We start from the raw sequence: 27322 nt of genomic DNA, 5'->3' as shown, positions 1-27322 counted from the left end.
ACGTTGCAACAAGGTGGAACTCAACACTGCACATGCTTCAGAGACTGTGCGAACAGAGGCGGGCTGTTATGTTTTTGTGGGAGGATACACATACACGGACAGGCAGTAGAATGGCAGACATGGAGTTGTCAGGTGTGCAGTGGTCGAAGATACAAGACATGTGTCAAGTCCTTCAGTGTTTTGAGGAATGCACACGGCTGGTTAGTGCAGACAACGCCATAATAAGCATGAGCATCCCCCTAATGCGTCTGCTGATGCAAAGTTTGACGCACATAAAGGATCAGGCGTCTGCACCAGAGGAAGAGGAAAGCCTTGATGACAGTCAGCCATTGTCTGGTCAGGGCAGTGTACAGGACGAGGTAGCGGGCGAAGAGGAGGTGGAGGACGAGGAGGATGATGGGGATGAGTATCTTTTTAGTGAGGAAGCTTTCCCGGGGGCACTGGAAATTGGTTGCGTGGCAAGGCCGGGTTCTGGTTTTTTGAGGGACACAAGTGACGTAGATTTGCCTGAAACTGCCCCTCAACCAATCACAACCGCAGTTTTAACAACTGGAACTTTGGCCCACATGGCGGATTATGCCTTACGTATCCTCAAAAGGGACACACGCATTACTAAAATGATGAACGATGACGATTACTGGTTGGCCTGCCTCCTTGATCCTCGCTATAAAGGCAAATTGCAAAATATTATGCCACATGAGAACTTGGAACTAATATTAGCAACCAAACAATCAACTCTTGTTGACCGTTTGCTTCAGGCATTCCCAGCACACAGCGCCCGTGATCGTTCTCACACGAGCTCCAGGGGGCAGCAGACCAGGAGTGTTAGGGGTGCACACATCAGAAGTGGCATTGGACAGAGGGGTTTTCTGACCAGGTTGTGGAGTGATTTTGCTATGACCGCAGACAGGACAGGTACTGCTGCATCAATTGAAAGTGACAGGAGACAACATTTGTCCAGTATGGTTACAAACTATTTTTCATCCCTTATCGATGTTCTCCCTCAACCGTCATTCCCATTTGATTACTGGGCATCCAAATTAGACACCTGGCCAGAATTGGCAGAATATGCATTGCAGGAGCTTGCTTGCCCGGCAGCTAGTGTCCTATCAGAAAGAGTATTCAGTGCTGCAGGTTCAATATTAACCGAAAAAAGGACTCGTCTGGCTACCCAAAATGTTGATGATCTAACATTCATTAAAATGAACCACAACTGGATTTCGAATTCTTTTGCCCCACCTTGCCCGGCCGACACCTAGCTTTCCTATGAAAAGCTCTTGCCTGTGGACTACTGTGAATTACTTTTCTAATGTCTTAATTTGCTGCAGCTGATTGTCCAGCATATGACATGTTTACACCTCCCTAAATGGCCAAACTCCCCAGACGGGGCCGTGGTATCGCGACTTGGCGCAAGCACCCGTGAGAGCGCTGTTTGTCTGAAGAGGTGGGTGTGCCCGCTTTTGGTCGACAGCACTGCCACTGGGTCCCTCATAGTACAATAAAGTGTCTTTGGCGGTGGTGGTGCGCACCCAACGTCAGACACACTGTTGTAACATGAGGGGCCCTGGGCCTGTACCGCCGGCCACAAGAGAGTTCACCCACCCCCAGGTCAAACATTGCTCTACCACTTCCACAGTTATCTCTCACACTTCCACCAATGTTTAGTCTATGCGCTGACATCCTTCCATTCCTGCCACTGACAATACCATTGTGTTGACATGCATGATGGTACTTAACATAGTCAGGGGCAGTGTCCTCTATTTACCAAAGTAAATACTTTGCGCCAAATTAGTAGGTCTGAAACTACGCAGAGGATCCCACCCCTGTACCTAATGATTGCACCCTTTAGTGTTTTCGTTTTGTTTTAATGCGAGACATTCACATTTATTTATTGTTTTGGACTACTAACTGGCAGACACTCATTACAATTGGCCTCCGCTGACCAGACCACTGCTGCCCGTGTACCCCTGGAACCAATTTTAAATTTCCTACAGCCAGTCCAATTTTATTATGTTAGGCCTTCAAAGCCTGTCTGCGGTCCCTCCTTCCACTAGGCCTCCACTGACCATACCACTGCTGCCCGTGTACCCCTGGAACCAATTTTAAATTGCCTACAGCCAGCCCAATTTTATTATGTTAGGCCTTCGAAGCCTGTCTGCGGTCCCTCCTTCCACTAGGCCTCCACTGACCTGTCTACTGCTGCCCGTGTACCCCTGGAACCAATTATAAAGTGCCTACAGCCAGCCCAATTTTATTATGTTAGGCCTTCGAAGCCTGTCTGCGGTCCCTCCTTCCACTAGGCCTCCACTGACCTGTCTACTGCTGCCCGTGTACCCCTGGAACCTATTTAAAAGTGCTTACAGCCCAATTTTATTATGTTAGGCCTTAGAAGCCTGTCTGCGGTCCCTCCTTCCACTAGGCCTTCACTGACCTGTCTACTGCTGCCCGTGTACCCCTGGAACCTATTTAAAAGTGCCTACAGCCCAATTTTCTTTTATGTTAGGCCTTCGAAGCCTGTCTGCGGTCCCTCCTTCCACTAGGCCTCCACTGACCATACCACTGCTGCCCGTGTACCCCTGGAACCAATTTTAAATTGCCTACAGCCAGCCCAATTTTATTATGTTAGGCCTTCGAAGCCTGTCTGCGGTCCCTCCTTCCACTAGGCCTCAACTGACCTGTCTACTGCTGCCCGTGTACCCCTGGAACCAATTATAAAATGCCTACAGCCAGCCCAATTTTATTATGTTAGGCCTTCGAAGCCTGTCTGCGGTCCCTCCTTCCACTAGGCCTCCACTGACCTGTCTACTGCTGCCCGTGTACCCCTGAAACCTATTTAAAAGTGCCTACAGCCCAATTTTATTATGTTAGGCCTTAGAAGCCTATCTGTGGCCCGTTCTTTCTACTACTCCTCCACTGACCAGACCACTGCTGCGCGTGTACCCCTGGAACCTATTTTTAATTGCATAGAGCATCCTTTTTTAATAGTAGGCGTACAAAGTCTGCGGTCCACTATTGAAATTGTCCTCCACTGCCCAGAGCAATGCTGCCTGTGTACCCCTGTAACCTTTTTTAAACTGCAGTGAGCCACATTTTTGGTTTAAGGCCTACTACCTGTGTCTGTCTGCGCCACTCAATACAGCTGTCTTCCTTTGAAAAAAGCAGAGCGTCAATAGTCTTGTTTTCAGCCTCTAGGAATTTTAAAACTGCATTGGGGCTACAACTTTGGTAGGGCCTACTAACGGTGTCTGCCGCCCCAAGGTGTGCCCCAGGTTTCGTCCACATTGCTTCGATCTTCCTACTCTCGTTTAGTAGTTGTTGCAAACTACACTGCATTAGGCCTACAAATTTGGTATGGGGTGTAGAGAGACGGTGTGTTACACTCCAAGGTGTTCCCCATGTTTCGTCCACAATGCTTCGATCTTCCTACTCTCGTTTAGTAGTTGGTGAAAACTACACTGCATTAGGCCTACAAATTTGGTATGGGGTGTAGAGAGACGGTGTGTTACACTCCAAGGTGTTCCCCATGTTTCGTCCACATTGCTTCGATCTTCCTACTCTCGTTTAGTAGTTGGTGAAAACTACACTGCATTAGGCCTACAAATTGGGTATGGGGTGTAGAGACGGTGTCTTCCGCTCCAAGGTGTTCTCCAGGTTGCCTTTCCTAAGCTTCTATCTTCAGGCTCTTGTTAAATAGTGCTTAAATGGAACAACTGCATTTGGCGTACTAGTTGGTTTGGGGCCTACTAACAGTGTCTGCCGCTCCTTGCTGTTCTCCTGGTTTCCTGTCCTGAAATTCCATTTGCAGGCTCTCGTTAAGTAGTTGTTAATGTTAGACTGCATTTGGCCTACTAGTTGGGTTGGGGCCTACTATCGGTGTCTGCCACTCCTTGCTGTTCTCCTCCACTGAACAAAGCTGTGCCGCCTGTTTACTACTGTTGCCAATTTTGAACTGCATTTCGACTACTTACTGATTTGGGCCTACTCTCTGTGTCAGCCTCTCATTCCAGTTGTCCTCCACTGCAATGCCCCCTGATTAGTCCTGTGTTTCCAATTTTGAACTGCATTTAGCCCACTTTATTCTTTGGGCCTATATCTGTGTTTCCTCCTCATCCTGCCCATTGCCCAGCCAGTGATAGATGAGTCTGCTAGTACATTGACCCATAACGCAACATTTCTTGTGCACGCTACACTGCAAGATTGTGACCCTGCTGAAAGTCAGGTTCCTCTTCCCGCATACCATACCACCTTACACGGGGACAAAGAGGAAGGTGCAGATGAAAGTGCAGGTTCCTTCATCAGGTGGGGGGAGGAATACTAGTTGGCGACGTCACTGGCACAGGGCCTCTCATAGTACGCAAAAGTGTTGCTGCCGGTGGGAGGCGCCCCCGCCGTGCAAACACACCGCTGTACTTTGAGGGGCCCTGTGCCAGTGCCATTGCCAACGAGTGGGCCCCCCCTGCTTGCTCAGGATCACAGCACTTGCAAAGTTGAAATACTTACCTCTCCCTGCTCCACTGCCGTGACGTGGTCCAGATTTACTGGGCCCACTAATTACTTGAACCAGCCCTACCCCCCACAACTTTAGCCAAATGACCCCCAATTTCAAATGCCTTCCAATTATTATAAGCTAAATTACGATTGACAAGCTTCTGTAACAAGAATGGATGTTTTTGCCTTTAAAATGGGCAGTGTAGGTGTTTTCCTGGCCTCCACTCACTGCCGACTATGCTCCCCCATTGACTTGCATTGGGTTTCGTGTTTCGGTCGATACCCGACTTTTCGCGATAATCGGCCGATTCCACTCGACTCGACATTTAAGATAGTCGGGTTTCGCGAAACACGGCTCGACTCCAAAAAGGTCAAGGTCGCTCAACCCTACTCTTCACAATTAGGTAAAACTGATGGTCTGGATTGGAAGTTAGGGAGAAGCTGACTGGGTTTCACCCAGGGATCACCAGTCTGGCGGACGCTGGCTGGGCTTCACCCAGTTAGCTACTATCTGAGCTCCACTCAGGTAGTGGGTCCCTGACAGGGGTGGGATCCTGTCAGAGGCCTAGACAGAAGGACACGGAGCTGCACCTGCTTACCGATGTGGCAGCATCCAAAGAAAGAGACATTGAATGCAATTGAGGAACGAAGTCATAGCAAAAGGAGAGGAAACCAGAGGGAGACCAGCCAGGAGCAGGCTGCTTCCTTCTGAGGCACAGAATCCGGTAGCCAGAATACCGAGGGAGTAAGGATCCCTAAGCTTTACTTCAGAGACTGGCAGGACAGATAATTGCACATTGCTTATCCGCACCTACACCCAGGAGGCACGGTGGCAACTTGTGAAGGGTGGGGCATGCTAGAGTCCCTGTAAAAAGCCTCAGGTCATCAGTCATATGGGTTGTTCCTATCCATCTGGGGGACAGAGAGAAAGACATAACATCTAGAACACCACCAACAGTTGTGAGGACCTTATGAGAAGTACAGCAGTAAGGTACTACAACATTCAGGCGCTGGAGGAAGGCTACTGATTTCCACCTGGATAAGGGGACTCTGGATTTGCCTTCAGACCGGCCGGATTCTGCCTACCCTGTGATCTGGTGCTCTGGACTGTGGATGCTGAAGCCTTCAGTAAAAAAGGTAAAGAGACTGCACCCTTGTGTTTTTGTTCTTCACTGCGCCTCACACCATCCACCATCTACACTCTGGGAAGCCCTGGGGACATACTTCACCTGTGGGAAGGTATACTAACTAGCTGCCATCACATCACCCCAGCGGACCCCTAAGCAGCATCGGTCACCCTGACCGAATACCACAGGTGGCGTCACGAACATTTCCCCTTTAAAGACCTTTCCCCCTGTTATCAACGGACACCCCTAGGGCCACGGACTGGATCAGCCACCGTGACATCCCCCTTGAGAACCGAAGGGCCCGGCTCTGAGTAACCCATTGCCCTACTGGGGGCGCTCCATATATGCTTATTAATTCAATACAATCATCCCTTTTTACTATATGGTGTACTGTTACATCATGGTGGGGTGTGGGTGGATGGACTGGGCTCAGGAGATAACCCCGGTCTGAAAAGGGACTGTCTTATACATCATACATTAAAAACTACAGATCGACTTGCAAGAAAAGCCTTATATAAAATTATAGGAAAAATGAAAAACAACAGATGCCAAATTTTGTCAACACACAAAAATGGCAAAATAAACATTTTTGTTGTGTAGGAACAGAGAGGCACTTTTAGTATGTGTTGACACAAAGGGGACACTATTATCATGTGAGTGCACAGAGGGACACTTAAATAAAGGGGAATAAAGGGGATACTGTTACCATGTGTTGGCACAGAAAGAGAAGGGACACTTTTACTTTGTGGGGACCCAGAACAGACACCATTACCAAGTGTGGACACAGGGAGTGCTAGTGTTATGTGTGAACCAAGAATTTCAAGCAGCTATGTGAACGGGACCATAAGGTGTATATGATGAAATGCAAGTCCAAACAGTACCATAGTGTATGCAGAATGTGAGTGTTGATAGCAAAATCCCATTGTGAACAGATAGTGAAATGGGAGAAAATATTATTGTTGATGAATGTGACCTGAAAAGTGAGGAGCAAAAATGTTACCTGAAATGTAAATTGTTCCCTACGCAATACTGATGAATCGCGATACTTGTGCCCTCTGTGTATTATATACACTAATGCAATCCAGTAAGGATATAAGAGCAAGAGCAAGAGCATGCAATGGTTGATGTTAATGTAGGCGTGGAAATTATACAGGAGTGTACCGGATGTGAAAGGTCAACTCCGTGCCCCATGAGACTTAGGATGCATTTATATTGCACAGTTATCACGAATGAGCATTCCAAGGAACATTTCATGATAATTGTGCAGTCTATAAAGGCTGACGATCACATGATGAACAAACAAAATATTCATTTGATGGCTGAAATGATCTTTTGGTTTGCAAAAAATATTATTTTTGGCAGAATATTGTCCTATATGAACAAGGCTTGTGCTGAAGAGAACAATGAAAGTCTATGTGCACATAACAATCTATTACATATCAATCAGGGTGCATAAGAAGTGATATCTGCCAGGCTATTAAACGACCATCCATCACTTGTCACGTTGTTGTTACCACAACGGAGCGTAGACAGAAGACCGCAGTGTCTGGTTGCTCCTACTCCGCCGCTGAGATGAAGCACTTCTCCGGTATATTAAATGTGTTTATTTCTTCCAGCAGAATAGGGGTTAATCGGCCATGTTGGAATTTCCTGTGTTCAGCTGTTCTTGGTTAACCGCTCCTTTTAGCTATGAAATCTGGGCTCTATGACCTAGTCCTTGTCAGAGTTAGCACTTGCCTCATGACAATAGGAGGGAGAGAAGTTGATTTGAGAAGGATTGCTGGAGGAGTTAGAAGCGAGTAACAAGTATATTCGCTCATCACTACTTATGACCATGTGGTATTTGTTTTTCTTTTTTAATACATTTGCAAAAATTTCTACATTTCAAGATGATAGATGAAGGGGTTACTGTGGATACAGTCCACGCTGCAGATATATAGTAAATCCAAAAGATATTTCTTATAAAGAATGGTGGTTTATTCAACGCATTTCAAAGTTTTAGTGACTTCTTCATCAGGAAATACCACATAAATACAGAATCACAAGAGGGTCCCTGTTTTAAATAGAAAAATAGAAAAAAATTCAAATCACGGCGCCAATAAGGTCACATGATGAAACAGACAATGTCAGAGTTCACAGATTCAGCACATGATGCATTCATAAAATGAAGTTTTTCTATCATAATCAATCACAACATGTATAGATATATATATATATATATATATATATATATATATATATATATATATATATATATATATATATTTTATTTTTTTTTTTCATGGTATTAATAATTATTTTCTATTTTCTATTGCCAAGAAGAAAAAAAAATGAACCCATGAAAAACAAAGCGAACTCTAAAAATAATTGAGTGTGGACCCACAACAAAAAGTGGAAATGATTAAGAATCGAAGCACTCACGTGAATCTGGACATAGACCACAGTGTCCGATGAACGTCATTGAAAAAAAAAAATCATTACCATTATATAATTAAATGATATAAAAAGGATATACATTTTATTAAAAATTAATTGATTAAAAACGATGGTGTGCAGAGTGTACATTAATGAGAAAAAAATGAACTTTCTTGAATTTGCCAAATAGCTGCAATGAAACAAAGAGCGAACAATTTAAATGGGTCTGAATACTTTACACTCTATACGGTATGAGCCCCCTATATGAGCCTTTTGTTCACCTGACAGGATGATGAGATAACTGGCAGCACCTAAGATTTTTATACCTTTGCAGTGCCCAGGGGGAACTAGATTTTATAGGTGCCAGGGCCAGCCTTAAAGTGTGTGTGTGCAGTTTCAAGGATGAAAGCTGACAAGCTTATTAACGTAATCAAAAGGGAGTCTTTGCTGTATTCACTTCAAACTACATACACTGTGTGCAGAATTATTAGGCAAGTTGTATTCTAGAGGATTATTTGTATTATTGATCAACCACCCAAACGACTCATAAATATCAAAGCTTAATATTTTCGCAAGTTGGAGTGTTTTTTTTTTTAGATTTGGGTATCTTAGGAGGATATCTGTTTGTGCAGGTAACTATTACTGTGCAGAATTATTAGGCAACTTAATAAAAACCAAATATATTCCGATCTCACTTGTTTATTTTCACCAGGTAAACCAATATAACTGCACAAAATTTAGAAATAAACATTTCTGACATGCAAAAACAAAACCCCCAAAATTAGTGACCAATATAGCCACCTTTTATGATGACACTCAACAGCCTTCCATCCATAGATTCTGTCAGTTGCTTGATCTGGCAGCAGCCACCACAGCCTCCCAGACACTGTTCCGAGAAGTGGACTGTTTTCCCTCCAGATCAGGCGAACAAGGGGCCATGTCATTATTTTTTCTTCTTTGAGACCTTTACTGGCCAGCCACGCTGTGGAGTATATGGAGGCAACTGATGGAGCATTGTCCTGCATGAAAACCATGTTTTGCTTGAACGATACCGACTTCTTCCTGTACCACTGCTTGAAAAAGTTGTCTTTCAGAAACTGGCAGTAGGTCTGGGAGTTGAGCTTCAATCCATCCTCAACCCGAAAAGGTCCCACAAGTTCATCTTTGATGATCCCAGCCCATACCAGTACCCCACCTCCACCTTGCTGACGTTTGAGTTGGAGTGGAGCTCTCTGCCCTTTACTGATCCAGCCTCTGGCCCATCCATCTGGCCCATCAAGAGTCATTCTCATTTCATCAGTCCATAAAACCTTTGAAAAGTCAGTCTTAAGATATTTCTTGGCCTAGTCTTGACATTTTATCTTATGTTTCTTGTTCAAAGGTGGTCGTTTTTCAGCCTTCCTTACCTTGACCATGTCCCTGAGTATCACACACCTTGTGCTTTTTGTTACTCCAGTAACGTTGCAGCTCTGAAATATGACAAAACTGGTGACAAATGGCATCTTGGCAGCTTCACGCTTGATTTTCCTCAATTCATGAGCAGTTATTTTGCGCCTTTTTTGCCAACACGCTTCTTGTGACCCTGTTGCTATTTGCCATGAAACGCTTGATTGTTCGGTGATCACGCTTCAAAAGTTTGGCAATTTCAAGACTGCTGCATCCCCCTGCAAGACATCTCACAATTTTGGACATTTCAGAGCCCGTCAAATCTCTCTTCTGACCCATTTTGCCAAAGGAAAGGAAGTTGCCTAATAATTAAGCACACCTTATATAGGGTTTTGATGTCTTTATACAACACCCCTCCTCATTACAGAGATGCACATCACCTGATTTACTTAATTGGTAGTTGGTTCTCAAGCCAGAACAGCTTGAAGTAGGACAACATGTATAAAAAGTATCCTGTGATCAAAATACAACTTGCCTAATAATTCTGCACACAGTGTAGTCCATAGCGATGGTATCACAGTGCTTCATACAAGCTTGAAGTTTTAGGTAGCAAAAGAGTTGATGACCATGATGTTTAAGATGGAATTTTCCCAGTTAATGGCTTAAATAAAGTGATCGGCTAACTGGCGGTTATATACCGGGTAACTATTTAATTCACACAGTCCTTCAGTTATACTACTACCACCAAGGATGTGCCTCTACAGTTTGGTTCACTGTGGAAATAGTGTTCACTGCTTACTCACGATTATGTCCTGATACGGTTCCCTGTTGCAGGGCATACAAAAGATGCAGTAGAACATGAGGCAATCACACTGGCAGAAACATTAAAGCCATGGAGGGTAACAAAAGAGCCTTGTACAGCTCTATCTCTTCTCTATGAAGATTGAAATTTAAGATGCCCTCCTGGCATGTCAGTATCCTGGCCAATTGAAGATTAAGGGAAGCAGGACCTAGGCTAAAGGCAGAGCAACTTAGGAAGTCCACCTCTCCTCACATCGCTCCTCACAGGAATGAGAGGAAATCCTCCCCGACTCTTCCCTCAGCAGCTTCTAGAAGCTTCTTCAGGAACCCAGACTGGGAGAGGGTCATGTGACCAAACTCTTGCACCTTTACACTTTGGACAATAGATGGCAGTATAGGACAATTTGTTAAATAGACTGACCACGCTCCAGGAGAGAATAGCACAGAGCAAACTAGGACAATTTATCAAATAAACCACATAAAAGGACATAGGTTTTTGGAAACCACCCAACAACTATAGTTGCAACAGGTAGGCGGAGGTACTGGGACACTAAACCTTTTCTCTTCCCCGTCTTTTTCAAAGCAGCCAATCAAAAACATGAGAAAGAGCACTAAAACCACCAGTTAAAGCTGGAAATAACCTGCTTGTGGAGTCCACAGCTTACTGCTTGGCCTTTTAACCTTGCCTCATATGAAGGGATTAACTCTTAAAAACCAAAGCATAACAGAAACCCAAAGCCCATATAAAATTAAGCTTGTGTCTGTATTACTATGAGACCCCCTGACATCTGCGCTTCAGGGGGGCTACCATTATGATTATCAGCTAACACTTCTTTGTGGAGCTCTGCCGCAGACCAGGGGGATCTCACTGATAGTGTTGAGCGATACCGTCCGATACTTGAAAGTATCGGTATCGGATAGTATCGGCCGATACCCGAAAAATATCGGATATCGCCGATACCGATATCCGATACCAATACAAGTCAATGTGACACCAAGTATCGGAAGGTATGCTGATGGTTCCCAGGGTCTGAAGGAGAGGAAACTCTCCTTCAGGCCCTGGGATCATATTAATGTGTAAAATAAAGAATTAAAATAAAAAATATTGATATATTCACCTGTCCGGCGGCCCCTGGACATCACGCTGCTAACCGGCAGGCTTCTTTGTTTAAAATGCACGCGTTTAGGACCTGCGAATGACGTCACGGCTTCTGATTGGTCGCGTGCCGCCCATGTGACCGCCACACGACCAATCAGAAGCCGTGACGTCATTCGCAGGTCCTCAATTCCTAGAATTAGGAGTTTAGTGAATGAGAATGACGTCGCGGCTTCTGATTGGTCGCGTGCCGCCCATGTGACCACCACGCGACCAATCAGAAGCTGTGACGTCATTCGCAGGTCCTCAATTCCTAGAATTAGGAGTTTAGTGAATGAGAATGACGTCGCGGCTTCTGATTGGTCGCGTGGCGGTCAAATGGGCGGTGAAAGGTGAAAGATAAGAAAGAGACACATTTTTTTTATTTTTGTTGTCACTTCCCTAACCTCACCCAGTCTTTTATAGATACCTATATAGTCCATAGCAATGGTATCACAGTGCTTCATACAAGCTTGAAATTTTAGGTAGCAAAAGAGTTGTTGACCATGATGTTTAAGATGGAATTTTCCCAGTTAATGGCTATGGCTTAAATAAAGTGATCGGCTAACTGGCGGTTATATACCGGGTTACTATCCTAATTTACACAGTCCTTCAGTTATACTACTACCACAAAGGATGGGCCTCCACAGTTTGGTCCACTGTGGAAATAGTGTTCACTGCTTACTCACGATTATGTCCTGATACGGTTCCCTGTTGCAGGGCATACAAAAGATGCAGTAGAACATGAGGCAATCACACTGGCAGAAACATTAAAGCCATGGAGGGTAACAGAAGAGCCTTGTACAGCTCTATCTCTTCTCTATGAAGATTGAAATTTAAGATGCCCTCCTGGCATGTCAGTATCCTGGCCAATTGAAGATTAAGGGAAGCAGGACCTAGGCTAAAGGCAGAGCAACTTAGGAAGTCGACCTCTCCTCACATCGCTCCTCACAGGAATGAGAGGAAATCCTCCCCGACTCTTCCCTCAGCAGCTTCTAGAGGGTTCTTCAGGAACCCAGACTGGGAGAGGGTCATGTGACCAAACTCTTGCACCTTTACACTTTGGACAGTAGATGGCAGTATAGGACAATTTGTTAAATAGACTGACCACGCTCCAGGAGAGAATAGCACAGAGCAAACTAGGACAATTTATCAAATAAACCACATGAACCCCATAAGTATTTCCACGCAATACAAAACTCTTTTCATGGCCCCCAATGTGACCCTCTACACAGTATGATGTCCCCACAGTACAATCCTCACACATAGTATGCTGCTCTCTCTGTTCCCACACATGCACAGCATATCCCACCCACAGAATGCGGTTTCCACAGGCCCCCACACAATATGAAGCCTCCATTGCATCCCACACACAATATGAAGCCCCCATTGCCACCCAGACAGTAAATTTCCACTACTCTCTCCTCACACAATATGATGCACTTTGCACATTAGTGTAAAATACTGAAGCAACATACCTTATTTTTTTTGATTATCCGAGGCATTTTTGTCCCCAAAATGTTTAGGAAAAATGGGTCTTATAATCCTAATGTAGCTTACGGGGTATGGAGGCTGCAGTAGAGCGGGGTCCCACGAGACAGGGTCGTCAGGTCGGCAGGAAGTTGGCAGCGGCAGCAGGACTGGGGCGATGCTGCATGTACTGCGCTGGGAGGAGGGGGTGTTCGGAGGTGCGAAGCTGCGGTTGGCTCTAGGCTTTCAGAAAATGTTGAGTCTCTGCACTGGCCACAGGAGGCAACAGATTAAGATCTCGGCTTCGTACCTCTGAACACCCCTTCCTCCCAGCCCGGTCCCAGAGCACCGCTCCATTCCTACTGCCATCAATAGCTTTCTGCAGTAGATATCCTGCTTCCTGGGACCCCGCTCCACCGTAGACGCACCCCCGTAAGCTACCATAAAAGCAGACTATAAAAACTATAAGATGCATCACCATTTTATTTTATTTTTTAAATGTTTTCCTCACAAAAAGTTAGGATGTGCCTTATCGACCGATACATCTTATAATCTGCAAACTAAGGTATTTATAAGTAACTCAGCATTATATGTAAACTGTCTAATGTTTTTTTTTTCCCAAATAAACTTTATTGGAAGTTTTTAAACTTTAACAGGGAGGAAAAAACCAGGAGGGGGAGGAAGGAAGGGGAGGGATATGAGGTCAGGAAAAGAAGGGTAGACGAGGAAGGGGAGGGGGGTAAGGGGAGGGATATGAGAGTAGGGAAAGAACCCCTATGAAAATAGGGGAGACAAGCAATCACATACAACTGTAAGAATTTAAAAGGTAGAAGTAGCATAAAAATAATACTTAAGAGAGTATTGAGTAAAATATGTGTTGACAAAGGAAATGATGAATGAAACTCTTATACTAGAAATTAAACTCACTTTGGAGTTGCAGTAGGCTATGAATTTTAGGCTATATGCTGTGCTGCAGATTAGTATAGATAAAAAACCGTCTACATTTAAACTTGGCTATATCAGCTCTGACGCTACGCTGTAACTTGGAAAAACAATACCTAAGAAACAAAAGGGATTAGTAAGAAATGCAGTGACATAGAAAATGTAATAATATACACATTAGTATAGATAATTAATTCTGAGACTGTCCAGTAAAAATGGGTGGTATGCAAAGGCCTGTCGAAGCCGGGTCATCTCCAGATGACCACCGGACTGTTGGTGGGGCAATGTCCGGTTCAAATCAGTAAAACTGGCAAGTGGAGATTTAACGAGTGGTAAAAAAGACTGTTAATTGACTGAACTGTTAGTAGGCCAAGAAGGGATACCGCATGGGACATGTGGCTAAGTGATACTTCGGTCCACGTGATAAGACTTTTAATCAAGTAGAATATGTTGAGGATAAAAAAGAGCAGTTGTGAGAGGCCGATGAGGGAAGTATGCCGATTTTTTCCAAAAAGACGATTCCTTCATCTGGCGATGTGATGTGTGTTAGTTTTGACGCATATTTGACTCGTATGGTGGAAGTCTGAGACCAGTAGTAGGGAATTCTTGCACGTAGTAATTCTCTAGTCACGCAATCAAATGATTTCCTTTTATGGATTGTGGCTTTAGACAAATCTTTAAACAGGCTAATTTTGTCATATGGATATGCGAGGGTCCCTGAGTTCCTTGTCAGGTCTAGAAGGTCATTCCTCACCCACCCAGGGTGAAAGGATACTATAACGTCTCTTGCAACGTCCGGAGGGAGAGATGGTGGTCTTGGGATTCTGAATGTCCTCTCAACCAAGTTTGTGACTTTGGAAATGGGTAGCAGATTGGATATCATAGTGGAGATATAGTCCTTCAGTTGTGAGGGTTGAACTGACTCTGGGATTCCTCTGATTTTTAATTTTTTTTTTCCTTTTAAAATCTTCATATTTGATTAGGTCTTCCCTAAATAAGAGGATGTCGTTTTTTATCCTTTCCAGGAAATCAGAGAATAAAGACGGGTTTTTAGTATCCTTTGAAATTATGGTTGAAAAATCTTTGCTTGTTAAGTCAGATGTTTTTAAAGGGAGTGAAGAGAGAACATAGGCCTTAGTAGGAGTAAGTTTGGGGGTTTTCACAATGGCTGACAAGGTGTTTGTTAGTAGTTTTTTGATGAATGTCTCTGAGGCCGTTGTTTCTGGGTCAGGTGTCAAATTATAATCCGTGCTGATACCTCCTCCTGTGATGTTCGCTGATGATAGGAAGGCCTTGCATAGTTTAATCATAAATCCTACAGAAGGAGAGTTTTCAGAAGCAGGAATGCTATCCATTATAAATGTGTTATTGGGGTGTGACTCAGATTCCCTAACAATTTGCCTTGGATTAGGGTATTCTGCATCAGAGTGTTGTGAGAGGGCTCCCTGGGAGTCAGAATCTTGGAGTCCGTCAGATTCCTCAGAGTGGGAGTGTGAAGAGAAGGAACTAGAAGACTCTCCCCCATATGAAAACTCACTCCCTCCAGAAGAAGAGGACATTTTTGCATCTGAGAAATCCTCTGAGTATACACTCCCCCTCCCCCCTCCAGGGCCGGAGAGGACCTCGGGGCCAGGGAGATATGTCTGGCATGAGATCAGTAGTTCTGAGTGATCCTCCCTGATTCTTCTATCCTTCCTAGTAGAAGCAAGCCACACTTTTAAGTCCCGGATGAAGTCCCTAGATAGTTCCTCAAGGGATTCGGTGAAATCTTTGCGTGAAACGGGTGGAGGTTTTAGAGGGTCGTTGGGGTTAAACTCGACGGGGCAGTGTGGATAAACTGGAGGGGTATAGGTGGCAGTGTCCCCTGTTGTGTGGTAGGTTTGAGGCTTTTCAATGGGCTCATCAAGGGACCCTATATCTGCTTTTTGCTGTATTTATTTATATTTGTGGTTGTCATCTCCGGAAATTCCGTCATGTTGTCTTATGTCTGGTGGGACCTCATAGGTCTTGTCCCCCTGTATGTTCCCTGTAAATTTCATGCTCATATTCGGGGATTTAGGGGTGGCACACCACTTTTGAAATGTATGGGACTGCTGTATGCAGTCGTGGTGTTGAGGCTGGTTGGTGTCTCCTGTTTCAATAATGCTCATAGGTGTGGGAGCGTTTGTAGGGTTAATCCACTGACCGATCGTCATTGGGGGTGCCCTGTTGCTGTCTCCTTCCCATCCCCCGCTTGCTGGAGTGTCCCCTTTTCCCTGCTTCATGTCCCAACCAGCCGCTGGCATTCCTCCTCTTCCCCTGTCTCCCATTACCTCCGATCTAGTTCCACAGCTGGATCCCGCAGCCACCCACCTCCTCGGCACGAAGTCCGGAGCGCTGATCCTCAGCTGCTGTGGAACGGGCGCCATCTTGCTTCCGCCTGCAGCTGCCTTGTCCCGTCCTTTGTCCTGCTGTGTATCCTCCCGCCCCGGCTTGTGCCGGGTGCGGGGAGGTCCGGGCTCTGTCCTCCGCAGCTGTGTGGCATCTCTCTCCTGCGCCGCTGCAGCCTGTGGCTGCGTCTCGTCAGCTGGCCGCTGCTTCAGACCAGGTCCCGGAGCGCTGATCCTCGGCGCTAGCGGCGTGGGCGCCATCTTGCTTTTTTGTGCGTTCCCGTCCTGCCGAGTCTCAGCTCCTTGTCGGCATCTTTCACTGGCGCTGCAGGGCGGGTGCAGGGCTGTGTCGGCGGTGGATGTCTCGCCGTTCAGGGGCTTTATGTGCATCGGTGAGCCCCGAATCCTCAGCCCACGCTGGATGAGGGGAGGGGACTTCTTTGTCCCTACATACCCGGCCTGAGTCCTTCTGTGAGCCGGATCTCCGTCCTTCTCAGCCCCTCTCTGGCTCCAAATTGTGTTAGTCTTGTTGGGAGTAGATCCCTTCTTTGTTTGGCTGGCTCCTGGCATGTTATAAATGCTACAGGAGTCCAAAAATCCACTTTAATACGCTGATAGTAGGCTTATTAAGGGGAATTAGCAGGAGCTGATGTGAGACACGTCTGCTCCCTTCCCCTGGCAAACCACGCCCCCCAACTGTCTAATGTTTTAAGACATTGTTTAGGACTGGAGTTTATATAGAAAGCAGCTCATAAACCACCCTGTTTGTGCATGGGATAGTCATTGAGCATTGGTCACCAGTACAGATGCCCCATTTATAACAGACAGGAACCAGAAAGATGGCATTAGCTAATGTTTAAACCTGAAGGAATATACTGTAGAGATGACAGATCACAAAGTCTATGGAGCAGCATTATAGTTATGGAGAAATTAGAGTCTTATGTTCTAAGATATTACATTACTCTCTGAGACATTTATTGCATATTGAAATTATGTGCCACAAATATCTGATTGTTACTGGTTCCATTTTAGGGCTCCACCTAACAATAAGGTAGAAGCACATTTATCACAGGTTTGTGCTCCAGAAAGAGGGATACCATGCATATAGCTTTCTACATTGTTTTATATGCCAGATGCTGAAACAGTCAAGTATTTCCCTTCATCCATAGACTATAATGAATAGTATTATTCTGCATGACCACTTCACCTCATCTACTCGTTTCTGTGTTAAAGGAGCCAGGACTCGCCCATTCTGCAAAAATACAGCTCGCCCATTCTGCAAAAATTAAGAGACCACTGCAAAATGTTGAGTTTGTCTGATTTTTCTCTTTATATGTATATTTTTGAGTAAAATATAAATTTTTCTTTTATTCTATAAACTTCTGACATCATGTCTCTGAATTTCTAAGCAATAAAATTTTATATTTTTTTCTGGAAAATGGTCAAAATTTAAACAAAACAGTGCTTTTAGGCCTCAAATAATGGAAAGAAAACAAAGTCATAATCATTTAGAAACAACAATACTAATGCTTTAACTCAGGAAGAGTTCGGAAATCAATATTTTGTGGAATAACCATGATTTTTAATCACAACTTTCATGCGTCTTGGCATGGTTTCCACCAGTCTTTCACACTGCTTCTGGTGCAAAAATGTAAGAAGTTCTTTTTTGTTTGATGGCTTGTGACTATCCATCATCCTCTTGATTACATTCCAGAGCTTTTCAATGGAGTTCAGGTCCGGGAGATTGGGCTGCCCATGACAGGGTTTTGATGTGGTGGTCTCTTAATTTTTACCAGAGCTGTCTGGCTCACCCAGAAATGACCACACAGTTCATCATACTCATAAATACCAGTGCCCATATTCTCATGATTCTGCGCATTACTCCTCCATGTCATGGAAAATACACATGACCAGACACTATCATGTGAGCAAATGGTTGAGGACCGCACAGAAGGACATCGCTGGCCATGTTTCCAATGGGCTGCAGGTTGTGTATCTTTGGTCTATATGGAGTGAAGCTTCAAAAGACACAAGTATATATTTTTAAAAAGAAAAGAGCATTGCCAGAATTCTCTTTAAAGGTGAAATTTAACTTTAACCCTCCCTTCCCCATTTGCTCATGTGCTTTGTCAGGATTTCACACCACAATTATCTCTTGGCATTGAGAAATATTGGCGCTGGAGATCATAGGTAACTGTGCTTTTCTCTCCAAAATAGACCTGTAATCTGCTGCATTTGTTTTCTGCTCTGGGGATACAATGAATGTAAATTACCAAAGTGCACTGTGTACCCTCGTGCTGTGTGCAACATATTGTTATAGATGGGGTGGGTCGGTGTTAATCAATCCTGTCACACTGGAACAAAGTTCAGGCATGAACATTATTCTGATGTGCAATAACATCTATTCTAGGCCCAGCTTCTTTATATAAGTTGTTGTGCAGTTGGAGGGTTATGGAATGGGATCCAATCGCTGCCACACCCCAATATCTGAAAAAGAGGGGAGCCCATTATGTTTCCCTGCTGGTGGGAGGATTGTTTGTGCTGCTCCTGTACATTAATATTAATAAGTGTAATGTCTGCTGTATTTCCAGTCTCACTGCTAATATAATATTATCCATTAAATAACATGCTATTGGACAGAAAATTCCTAATTATAGATTGCTTTGTCAGATTGTCATTCAAAGGTCCATATTAAAAGTGTATGGGTAAAAATGGCACCGCTGTCATCGGTGTTGTCATCAATGTGTCCATGATTACTATCAGCATGTCATCAGTGTGTCCGTATTTACCATCAGTGTGTCACCCATCTGTCTGTTTTTACAATCATTGTGTCATCTGTCTGTCTGATTTTACCATCCGCATGTTAGTTTTACCATCAGTGTGTCATCCATGTGTCTGTTTTAACATCAGTATGTCATCCGTGTGTCCGTTTTACCATCAGTGTGTCATTCATGTGTCCGTTTTTATCATCAGCGTGTCATCCATATGCCCATTTTTGCCATTAGTGTGCCATCCATGTGTCCATTTTTACCATCAGTGTGTCATCAATGTGTCTATTTTTGCCATCAATGTGTCCATTTTACCATCAGTGTGTCATCCATGTGTCCGATTTTACCATCAATGTGTCTGTTTTTGCGATCATTTTGTCATCCGTCTGTCTGTTTTTACCATCAGTGTGCATCCATGCGTCAGTTTTACCATTAGTGTTTCATCAGTGAATTAGTTTTTCCCATCAGTGTGTCATCTATGTGGCCGTTTTACTATCAGTGTGTTCATGTTAACCATCAGCATGTCATCCGTGTGCCCATCAGTGTGTTATCAGAGTGTCAGTATTCCGGGTTTTCGAAGTCACCTTGTGAATCATCTTGCCCTTTGTTAAGATGGAGTTTGCTGTTTTTGTGTACCCTTCTTCCTGTTCGTTTGCTTAAAACCCGGCTCAGGTGTCGGCTTCCTTGCTGGAGTATTCTGCTTCCGGTTCCTTCCAGTTCAGCTGCTTTGTTCTTAATGTGCTTCTACCCATGGCTCTGGACATTCTCTGCTTATGTAAGCTACACTCTCTGTGTTATCATTAGTCTGTAGACTTTAGAACTTAACCCTTGGTTCACTCCTCCTGGTAAGAACTGTGTTTCTGAACTGTGTGTTGTTACTTTATCCTGCATTCACTCTCCCCGGTGAGAGCTGTTGGAACCATCTCCAGAGTAATACTTAATGTGAACCTGTTTCTGGACTTACCCGTGTTCACGCCGCATCTGGAATCAACTTATGAACTAGTTTTTGGACTTACCAGTGTTCACGCCACACCTGGGGATTAACCTGTGAACTTGTTACTGGACTTCCCTGTATTTACTACAAACCTGGATTTACTACAAACCTGGATTTGACTCTTACGGCACCACCAGTGTTTGAACTGCGCCACGTCAGAAGTGTGTCACACTCACCTTTTGATCACATTTGTTGAGGACTCTGTCTTAAGAATTCTGCCAATTTGCTATACAGGTTGCAAGGACCTGTTCATTGCCGGTTTCTACGGGTTATTAGTATATTGTTTTGGGTGTTATTGCTGTTGTACAAATACACTATTTGCACTAAAGAAACCCGTCTCTGTCTGTTCATTGCCCCACGCTACCAGAATCCTCGAGTTCCTACAATAGTATTACACGGAGTGTTTGTTTTTACCATTAGTGTGTCATCAGTGTGTCGACTTTTACCATCGGTGTGTCTGCTTTCACCATCAGTGTGTCATCAGTGTGTCTGTTTTTACCATCAGTGTGTTATCAGTGTGTCTGTTTTACCATCAGTATGTCATCTATGTGTCCATTTTACCAACAGTGTGTTCATTTTTACTATCAGTGTGTCATCCATGTGTCCATTTTTACCAATAGCATGTCATCTGTGTGCTCATTTTTACCATTAGTGTGTCATTCATGTGTCCGTTTTTACCATTAGTGTGTCTGTTTTAACCATCAGTGTGTCCGGTGTAATATTTTGTTTTTCTAATAAAGTTCCAATAAAGATGGCTTGTGTCTCAGAGCTCTGTGGATCACTGAAATCAATCTCAAACACCTATGATAATTAGTTTACCAGCTGAGCTCAACTAAAGTAAAACTATTTAGGAAGCACGTTCCACATTAGTAAGCAGCCACAAGTTTCAAGCTATATGGGAAAGAAAAATTATCTCTCTGCTGCCGAAAAGTGTAAAAGAGTGCAATACCTTGAACAAGATATGAAAACATTAGATATTTCATGAAAACTTAAGCGTAATTATTGTACTGTGAAGAGATTTGTGACTGACAGAGTACAGTCAGGTTCGTGCAGATAAAGGCGCAATGAGGAAGGTTTCTGCCAGACACATTAATCGGATTAAGAGATAAGCTGATAAACACCATTTCAAAGCAGCAAACAGGTATTTTGAAGATGCTGGTGACTCTGAAGTCCCAGGAACTTCAAGGTGTAGGATCCTCCAAAGGCTTGCAGTTGTGCCTAAACCTACTATTTGAATACCGCTAAACACGTCTCACAAGCAGAAACAGTTGCAGTGGGCCCAGATATACATGAAGCGTTAATGAAGACTTAAAACAGTCTTGTTTACTTATGAGTGTCATAAAACCCAGAATGGTCCACATGGATAGCGTAGTGGATGGTTGGTGGATGGCCACTATGTTCCAAATAGGCTGTGATGTCGGTAAGGAGCTGGTGCAGTCATGGTTTGTGCTGGAATCATGGAGGGAGAGCTGGAAGACCTCTTTAAGATTCCACAAATTGTGCAAATGACCTTGCAAAAAGATACACAGTTGCTGACTGACGACTTTCTGCCATAGTAAAAAAACTGTGCCATCCATAGCAAAACCATCTTCATGCATGACAATATACAATCTCATGCTGCAAAGAATGCCTCTGAGTCATTGGCTGCTATAGGTATAAAAGAAGAGAATCTCTTGGGGTGGCTAGCTTCTCATGACCTCAAATCTATTGAGAACCTTTGCAGTATCCTCAAGTAAAATATCTATGCGGTTGGGAATCAGTTTGCATCAAAATAGCAGCTCTAGAGGCTATTCTGACATCCTGCAAAGAATTCAATCCGAAACTATCCGAAACCTCACAAGTTCAAAGGATGCAAGGATAGTGAAGGTGATATGAAAGAAGGGTTCCTATGTTAATAATAATAATAATAATAATAAAAATATTTTTTATTTATATAGCGCCAACATATTCCGCAGCACTTTACAATTAAGCGGGGACATGTCCACACAATACATTCAGTACAAGTTAAGACAATGTAAACAGTGACATTAGGGGTGAGGTCCCTGCTCGCAAGCTTACAATCTACAAGGAAATGGGGGGACACAATAGGTGAAAAGTGCTTGTTATTTCAGGTCTGGCAATTATAATAAATAAGGATTTTCATAAAAAGCTGCATGATCTGGTCATCAGCCCGTGTGTTTAAGTGCAATAGTCAAGTATCAAGTGCAGTTATCATGTGCATGGAGGGTGTGGAGACAGATGAATAGTAGGGTGCAGATTCAGAGTAATATTTGGAAGGAGGGAACAGGGCAAAGTTAGTTTACTGAGTAGTTGATGTGGTAGGCTTGTTTGAAGAGATGGGTTTTCAAAGCGCGCTTGAATAGGTCGGGGCTAGGTATCAGTCTGATCATCCGGGGAAGTGCATTCCAGAGAGCTGACACAGCATGAGAGAAGTCTTGGAGACGGAGGTAAGAGGTTCGGATTACTGGGGGATGTTAGCCTTAGGTCATTTGTAGAACGGAGGGCATGTGTAGGGCGAAAGACAGAGATGAGAGAGGAGATATAAGGCAGTGTAGAACTGTGGAGAGCTTTGTGGGTGAGAGAGATGAGTTTATACTGGACCCTGTAGCGAATGGGTAGCCATTGCAATGAGTGGCACAAGATGGAGGCATCGGTGAAGCGACTGGACAGAAATATGACCCTGGCTGCCGCATTCAAGATGGATTGGAGAGGAGAAAGTTTGTAAAGAGGGAGACCGATCAGTTGCAGTAGTCCAGACGAGAATGAATAAGAGTGATAGTAAGAGTCTTAACAGTTTTAAGGGTGAGAAAAGGTTGGATTCTATGTTACATGTAACTTGGCCTATTAATATGTTTTTGATTGAAAAAGCTTTTGATTTCAATAAATGTGACCTCTTAATGTTGCAAGTTCAACAAAAGACCATTTTCAGCTTCTTACAACCTATTAAATGTTTGGAAACTCTGCAGTGCATAATAATTCGGAACACTGCATTTTGAGGGTTTTTTTGGCTTTAAAAAAAAAATTAGAATCGGTAGGTTTGTGATTTCTACTCTAACGCTTGATGATTTGAACATTATACCGACTCGTGTGCATCGACCATTTACGAAAATCAGAGAAATATAGCATTTGTAAAATAATTTGAATCTGGTGTAAACAGAAGAAACACAGAAAAAATGAAATTACCTTCAACAAATTGCAGTTTAAACAAGAAAGACAAAGTTTGAGGGTATAACCGAGGCTCACACCAAACAGAGTGATGAAATATCTGTACCAGATGCAGTACATAAAGACAATATACATAGTTAAAACATTTGAAAAGATGAAAAACCTGTGCCACCAAATTATAACGGATGACCTCCAAAACTAAATGGATAGTGGAAGAAGAAAGCAACTCTGTCTATATCACTCCTGTGCTAGGCAGTTTCTTTCCATTTTTCTTACAGTAACGGTAAGTGCACCCAAAATTTCCTTTTTGCCGTGCAGATTACTCCATTTTCGGCGCAGTGTATTTTGTGCTCCTTACAAAATGTTACCAAATATGTAGAGCTACTCTGCTTCATAGGCACTGGTGTTATTAAAGGCACATGGTAGAAGGGCTTGTTACACGTTCTGCATTGGGGTATTACAGTGCCACACAGAACATGCCATGTCATGTATGTGCTCCGCTTCGTTCATCATATAAAAGGCTGGTGGGGTCACACTTACCATTTCTGCACAGCATTATCGCCATGTTATCCTGATTCACCGAGGTCATGTAGAGCAGTAGACTTGGTGCTTGAGCTGTTAGAAAACTGAAAGCAATTTTTTCCTTTGATATCATGGTATCCGCATATATGGCTGACGCTGAAGCACTCGTATTCCTGGATACTGGATATGGCTCCTGGAAAATATATGTGATGGAGGTTCCAGCTTCAAACATTGCAGAAACTTCTAAAAAAAAAAGCAACAGAAAGGAAAAATACAACCTTACAAATCACACAGATATGAATGGAATAAGGGTCAATTGTGGGGGTGATCGCTTAAAGTGAGATCTCAGAGTTTGCCTGTCCCTGACCTAATAAATATGAGCCAGGTGCATGCATAGAAGAAATACATAAGACTCAGTGTCAGATGTGTGCACCTCTTCTGGCAAGAGTTGGCACAGAACTGATTTTATTAGTACAAAGAAAAGATCATAGAGAAGCCAGGAAAAGGTCTGTGATTGGTCCATGTTAGGTCTGCTCCATATATGGTCGCCTCTTCAGTGTATCTACTTCACATTCCAAGAATTCCTTCCAGGGCATTGTTCCAGGATGCAGACGCTATCTTGCCACACTACATCTGAGCCAGCTAATGTAAGGTTAATAATTGATTTCATTAGCCATTCTCTCCTTCACGCAATGTCCAAATATCTGTGCACAGGGAGTCAAAATGACTGATGTATCTGAACATTGCAAAAATTTCAATTTTGACGGCAGCCAGAGATATGAGGGGTAACATAACAAGAACGTTTTACCATTCTGGACAGCTTAGTGACAACCTCTAAGGAAGCGGTGATAATAGCTAGACTGGTTGTCATCTGCATGCACCACAGTGGATAACTCAGTCTAGTTTCAGTGTCCTATCAGAGCATTCTGAATTTATTTGTTCTGCCTTATATCGGCCATAGCAATAAACGATTACAAGGATCCATGGACACCATATAATTACTTCATCACTACATTGGGGTTCAATTTTCACCATTTTTAAAATGTGTTTTCTGTGAGTGAATGAAAATACTTAACCTGTGCATATTTTTGCTGTCATTAGAAAACTCAATATTTTGTAGATATAGCAATGATAAGTCAATGGTAAAAATGGCATTTATATTTTCTAGACAAATCACTACACATAGCCAGAATTTTAAGCTGACAGATTGCAGGAAACTAAAGCTAGCCATACACATTAGATGGCTGTCGGCCAAACAATCCTTTGGCAGGATGTTTGGCCTGCAGCCATCTCAGCATGTTCTTCGGTGCACAGGAGCACTTGTTTGGCTGGTCCAGTGTTCTTTATGAGAAAGCTGTTGTCAGATATACCTAGTGATGACCTATCTCAGAGAAACCAAAGCATTGAGCAGAAACTGGAAATGCCAAATCGACAACACCCTCAAAGCTCGGTTGTCCTGGACCCCCGTATTAATTAGACTGTCGGTTTGACCAAACCTGATATTAGTGGGTTTGGTGACATTAGTCTTATGTGCATGTGAGGCTTAAAGTAAACCTTTCATCAAATCTTTCATGTTGAACTGAACATACGATGTACTGTAATAGTGACTGCAGAGCGGAATAAAATGTTTGTTTTTTAATTCACCTCTTTGGTATTTGGCACCAAATTGGTTAATTCTTGCCCAGAATTGGGCGATATCAGTCAGCTTTCATTGAAAGCATAAACTTCCCCCTGTACAACGTTGCCCAATTAATGGCAAACAGCAACAATCAAAGGAAAGAAGAACACAATACCGTGTAGCTTTGAGAAGTTATTTCAGTGTATGACATACAGTGTCTCAAAAATGTATTCATACCCTGTGAATTTTTCCACATTTTTTCATGTTACACCCACAAACTTATTGGGACTATATGTGCTATGTCAACACAAAGTATCAAGTATTTTATAAATCTGAAAATCGTGACATGCATTTGGATTCAGCTCCCCTGATACTTTGCAGGACCACCTTTCACTGCATATAACTGCTGCAGGTCTTTTGGGGTATGCAGGGCTGGCTCCAGGTTTTTGAGGGCCCCGGGTGAAAGAGTCTCAGTGGGCCCCCCCTTTAACACATACCCCGATTCATGATCGCATATAAACACAGCCATGTAGTATATAACACTGCCCACGTAGCATATAGCACAGCCCACGTAGCATATAGCACAGCCCACGTAGCATATAGCAGCGCAGCCCACGTAGCATATAGCAGCGCAGCCCACGTAGCATATAGCAGCGCAGCCCACGTAGCATATAGCAGCGCAGCCCACGTAGTATATAGCAGCGCAGCCCACGTAGCATATAGCAGCGCAGCCCACGTAGTATATAGCAGCGCAGCCCACGTAGTATATAGCAGCGCAGCCCACGTAGTATATAGCAGCGCAGCCCACGTAGTATATAGCAGCGCAGCCCACGTAGTATATAGCAGCGCAGCCCACGTAGTATATAGCAGCGCAGCCCACGTAGTATATAGCAGCGCAGCCCACGTAGTATATAGCAGGCACTGGTAGGACTAGGAGCTTCTCCTGAACCTGCCTCATAACTTCAGCAGCACGGCAGCCAGCCAGGGGCGGAGATCAGAGCAGAGAATGTGCTCTCTCCGCCCACAAACAATGTCACACTGGCTGCCTTCTCTTAACCCCTATGTGTGCCTGCCTGGCTGCACTGACTGAGTGAGAAGATGCTTGTGTCAGAGCTGGCACATAGGGGTTAAGAGAAGGCAGCCAGCAGTGACTTTGTGGGCGGAGAGAGCATGTTATCTCCTGCTCTGCTCTCCCAGCTGTATCTATGACAGCGTGAGTGGGCCCCCCTCTCTCCCCAGGGCCCCGGCATTTGCCCAGGTGCGCCAGGTGCTGACGCCGGCCCTGGGGGTATGTCTCTACCAGCTTTTCACTACTAAAGACTGAAATGTTTGCCAATTCTTCTTTGCTCTCCAGTAAGATTGGTTGGAGAGCATCTGAGAACAGCAATTTTAAGGTTTTGCCACAGAATCTCAATGAGATTAGGACTGTGACTGGGACATTCAAATACATAAATATTATTTGATCTAAACCATTCCACTGTAGATCTGGCAGTATGTTTAGGGACTTTTTCATGCTGAAAGGTAAAACCTTGGATTGTACTGGGACCAATTTTATTTAATGAGGCAGTGCAGAACTGTATATTTTTTCTAACCATAAGAAAAAAATCACACCATGCTGCAATTTTGCTCCAAAATTGGTACTGTGTGAGAAAAAAATTGCATGCTATTCGGACCATCAGTATGGCATCTTAATTTTTATGGATACATTACAATTCTGTAGTATAGCAACCCGTAAATGGTCCTGTAAAATATTAACAGCTGCTGAGCAAAGCAACAGATTGTATAGGGACAGAACACAGATGACAAATGCTAATAAATCATCCCAGTCTCCTGGATGAGGATGGGACGAATTTTTAATATGCTAGTGTGAGCAAACTGTAATAGTTGTTCTGTGGACAGATTCTCCCACCTGAGCTGTGGATCTATGCAGCTCCTGCAGAGTTACCATGGGCCTATTGGCTGCCTCTCTAGTAAATGCTCTTGTTGCTCGTGATGTCAGTATATGTGGATGGTCATGTCTTGGTAGGTTTACAGTTGTGCCATACTCCTTCCATTTTTGCATACTAGATTGAACAGTGGTCTGTGACATGTTCAAAACTCGAGGATATTTTTTTTAGAAACT

The 27322-nt window shown here is 43.7% G+C and overlaps 1 protein-coding gene across 1 annotated transcript in view; it reads right to left on the bottom strand.

Moving 5' to 3' along the window:
* Nucleotides 1–27322, bottom strand: part of LOC138669768 (contactin-associated protein-like 5) — a 1597333-nt gene that overhangs the window by 201570 nt on the left and 1368441 nt on the right. Inside the window, exon 19 of the mRNA XM_069756498.1 lies at nt 23601–23825. Coding sequence (XP_069612599.1) covers nt 23601–23825 — 225 coding nt within the window. The remainder of the gene's footprint in view (nt 1–23600; nt 23826–27322) is intronic.

Source organism: Ranitomeya imitator, chromosome 3 (genome assembly GCF_032444005.1).
Source record: "Ranitomeya imitator isolate aRanImi1 chromosome 3, aRanImi1.pri, whole genome shotgun sequence".
In the NCBI taxonomy this organism is placed as follows: Eukaryota; Metazoa; Chordata; class Amphibia; order Anura; family Dendrobatidae; genus Ranitomeya; species Ranitomeya imitator.
The sequence above is the reverse complement of the archived record's forward strand: the minus strand, read 5'-3'. Positions and strand labels throughout refer to the sequence as shown.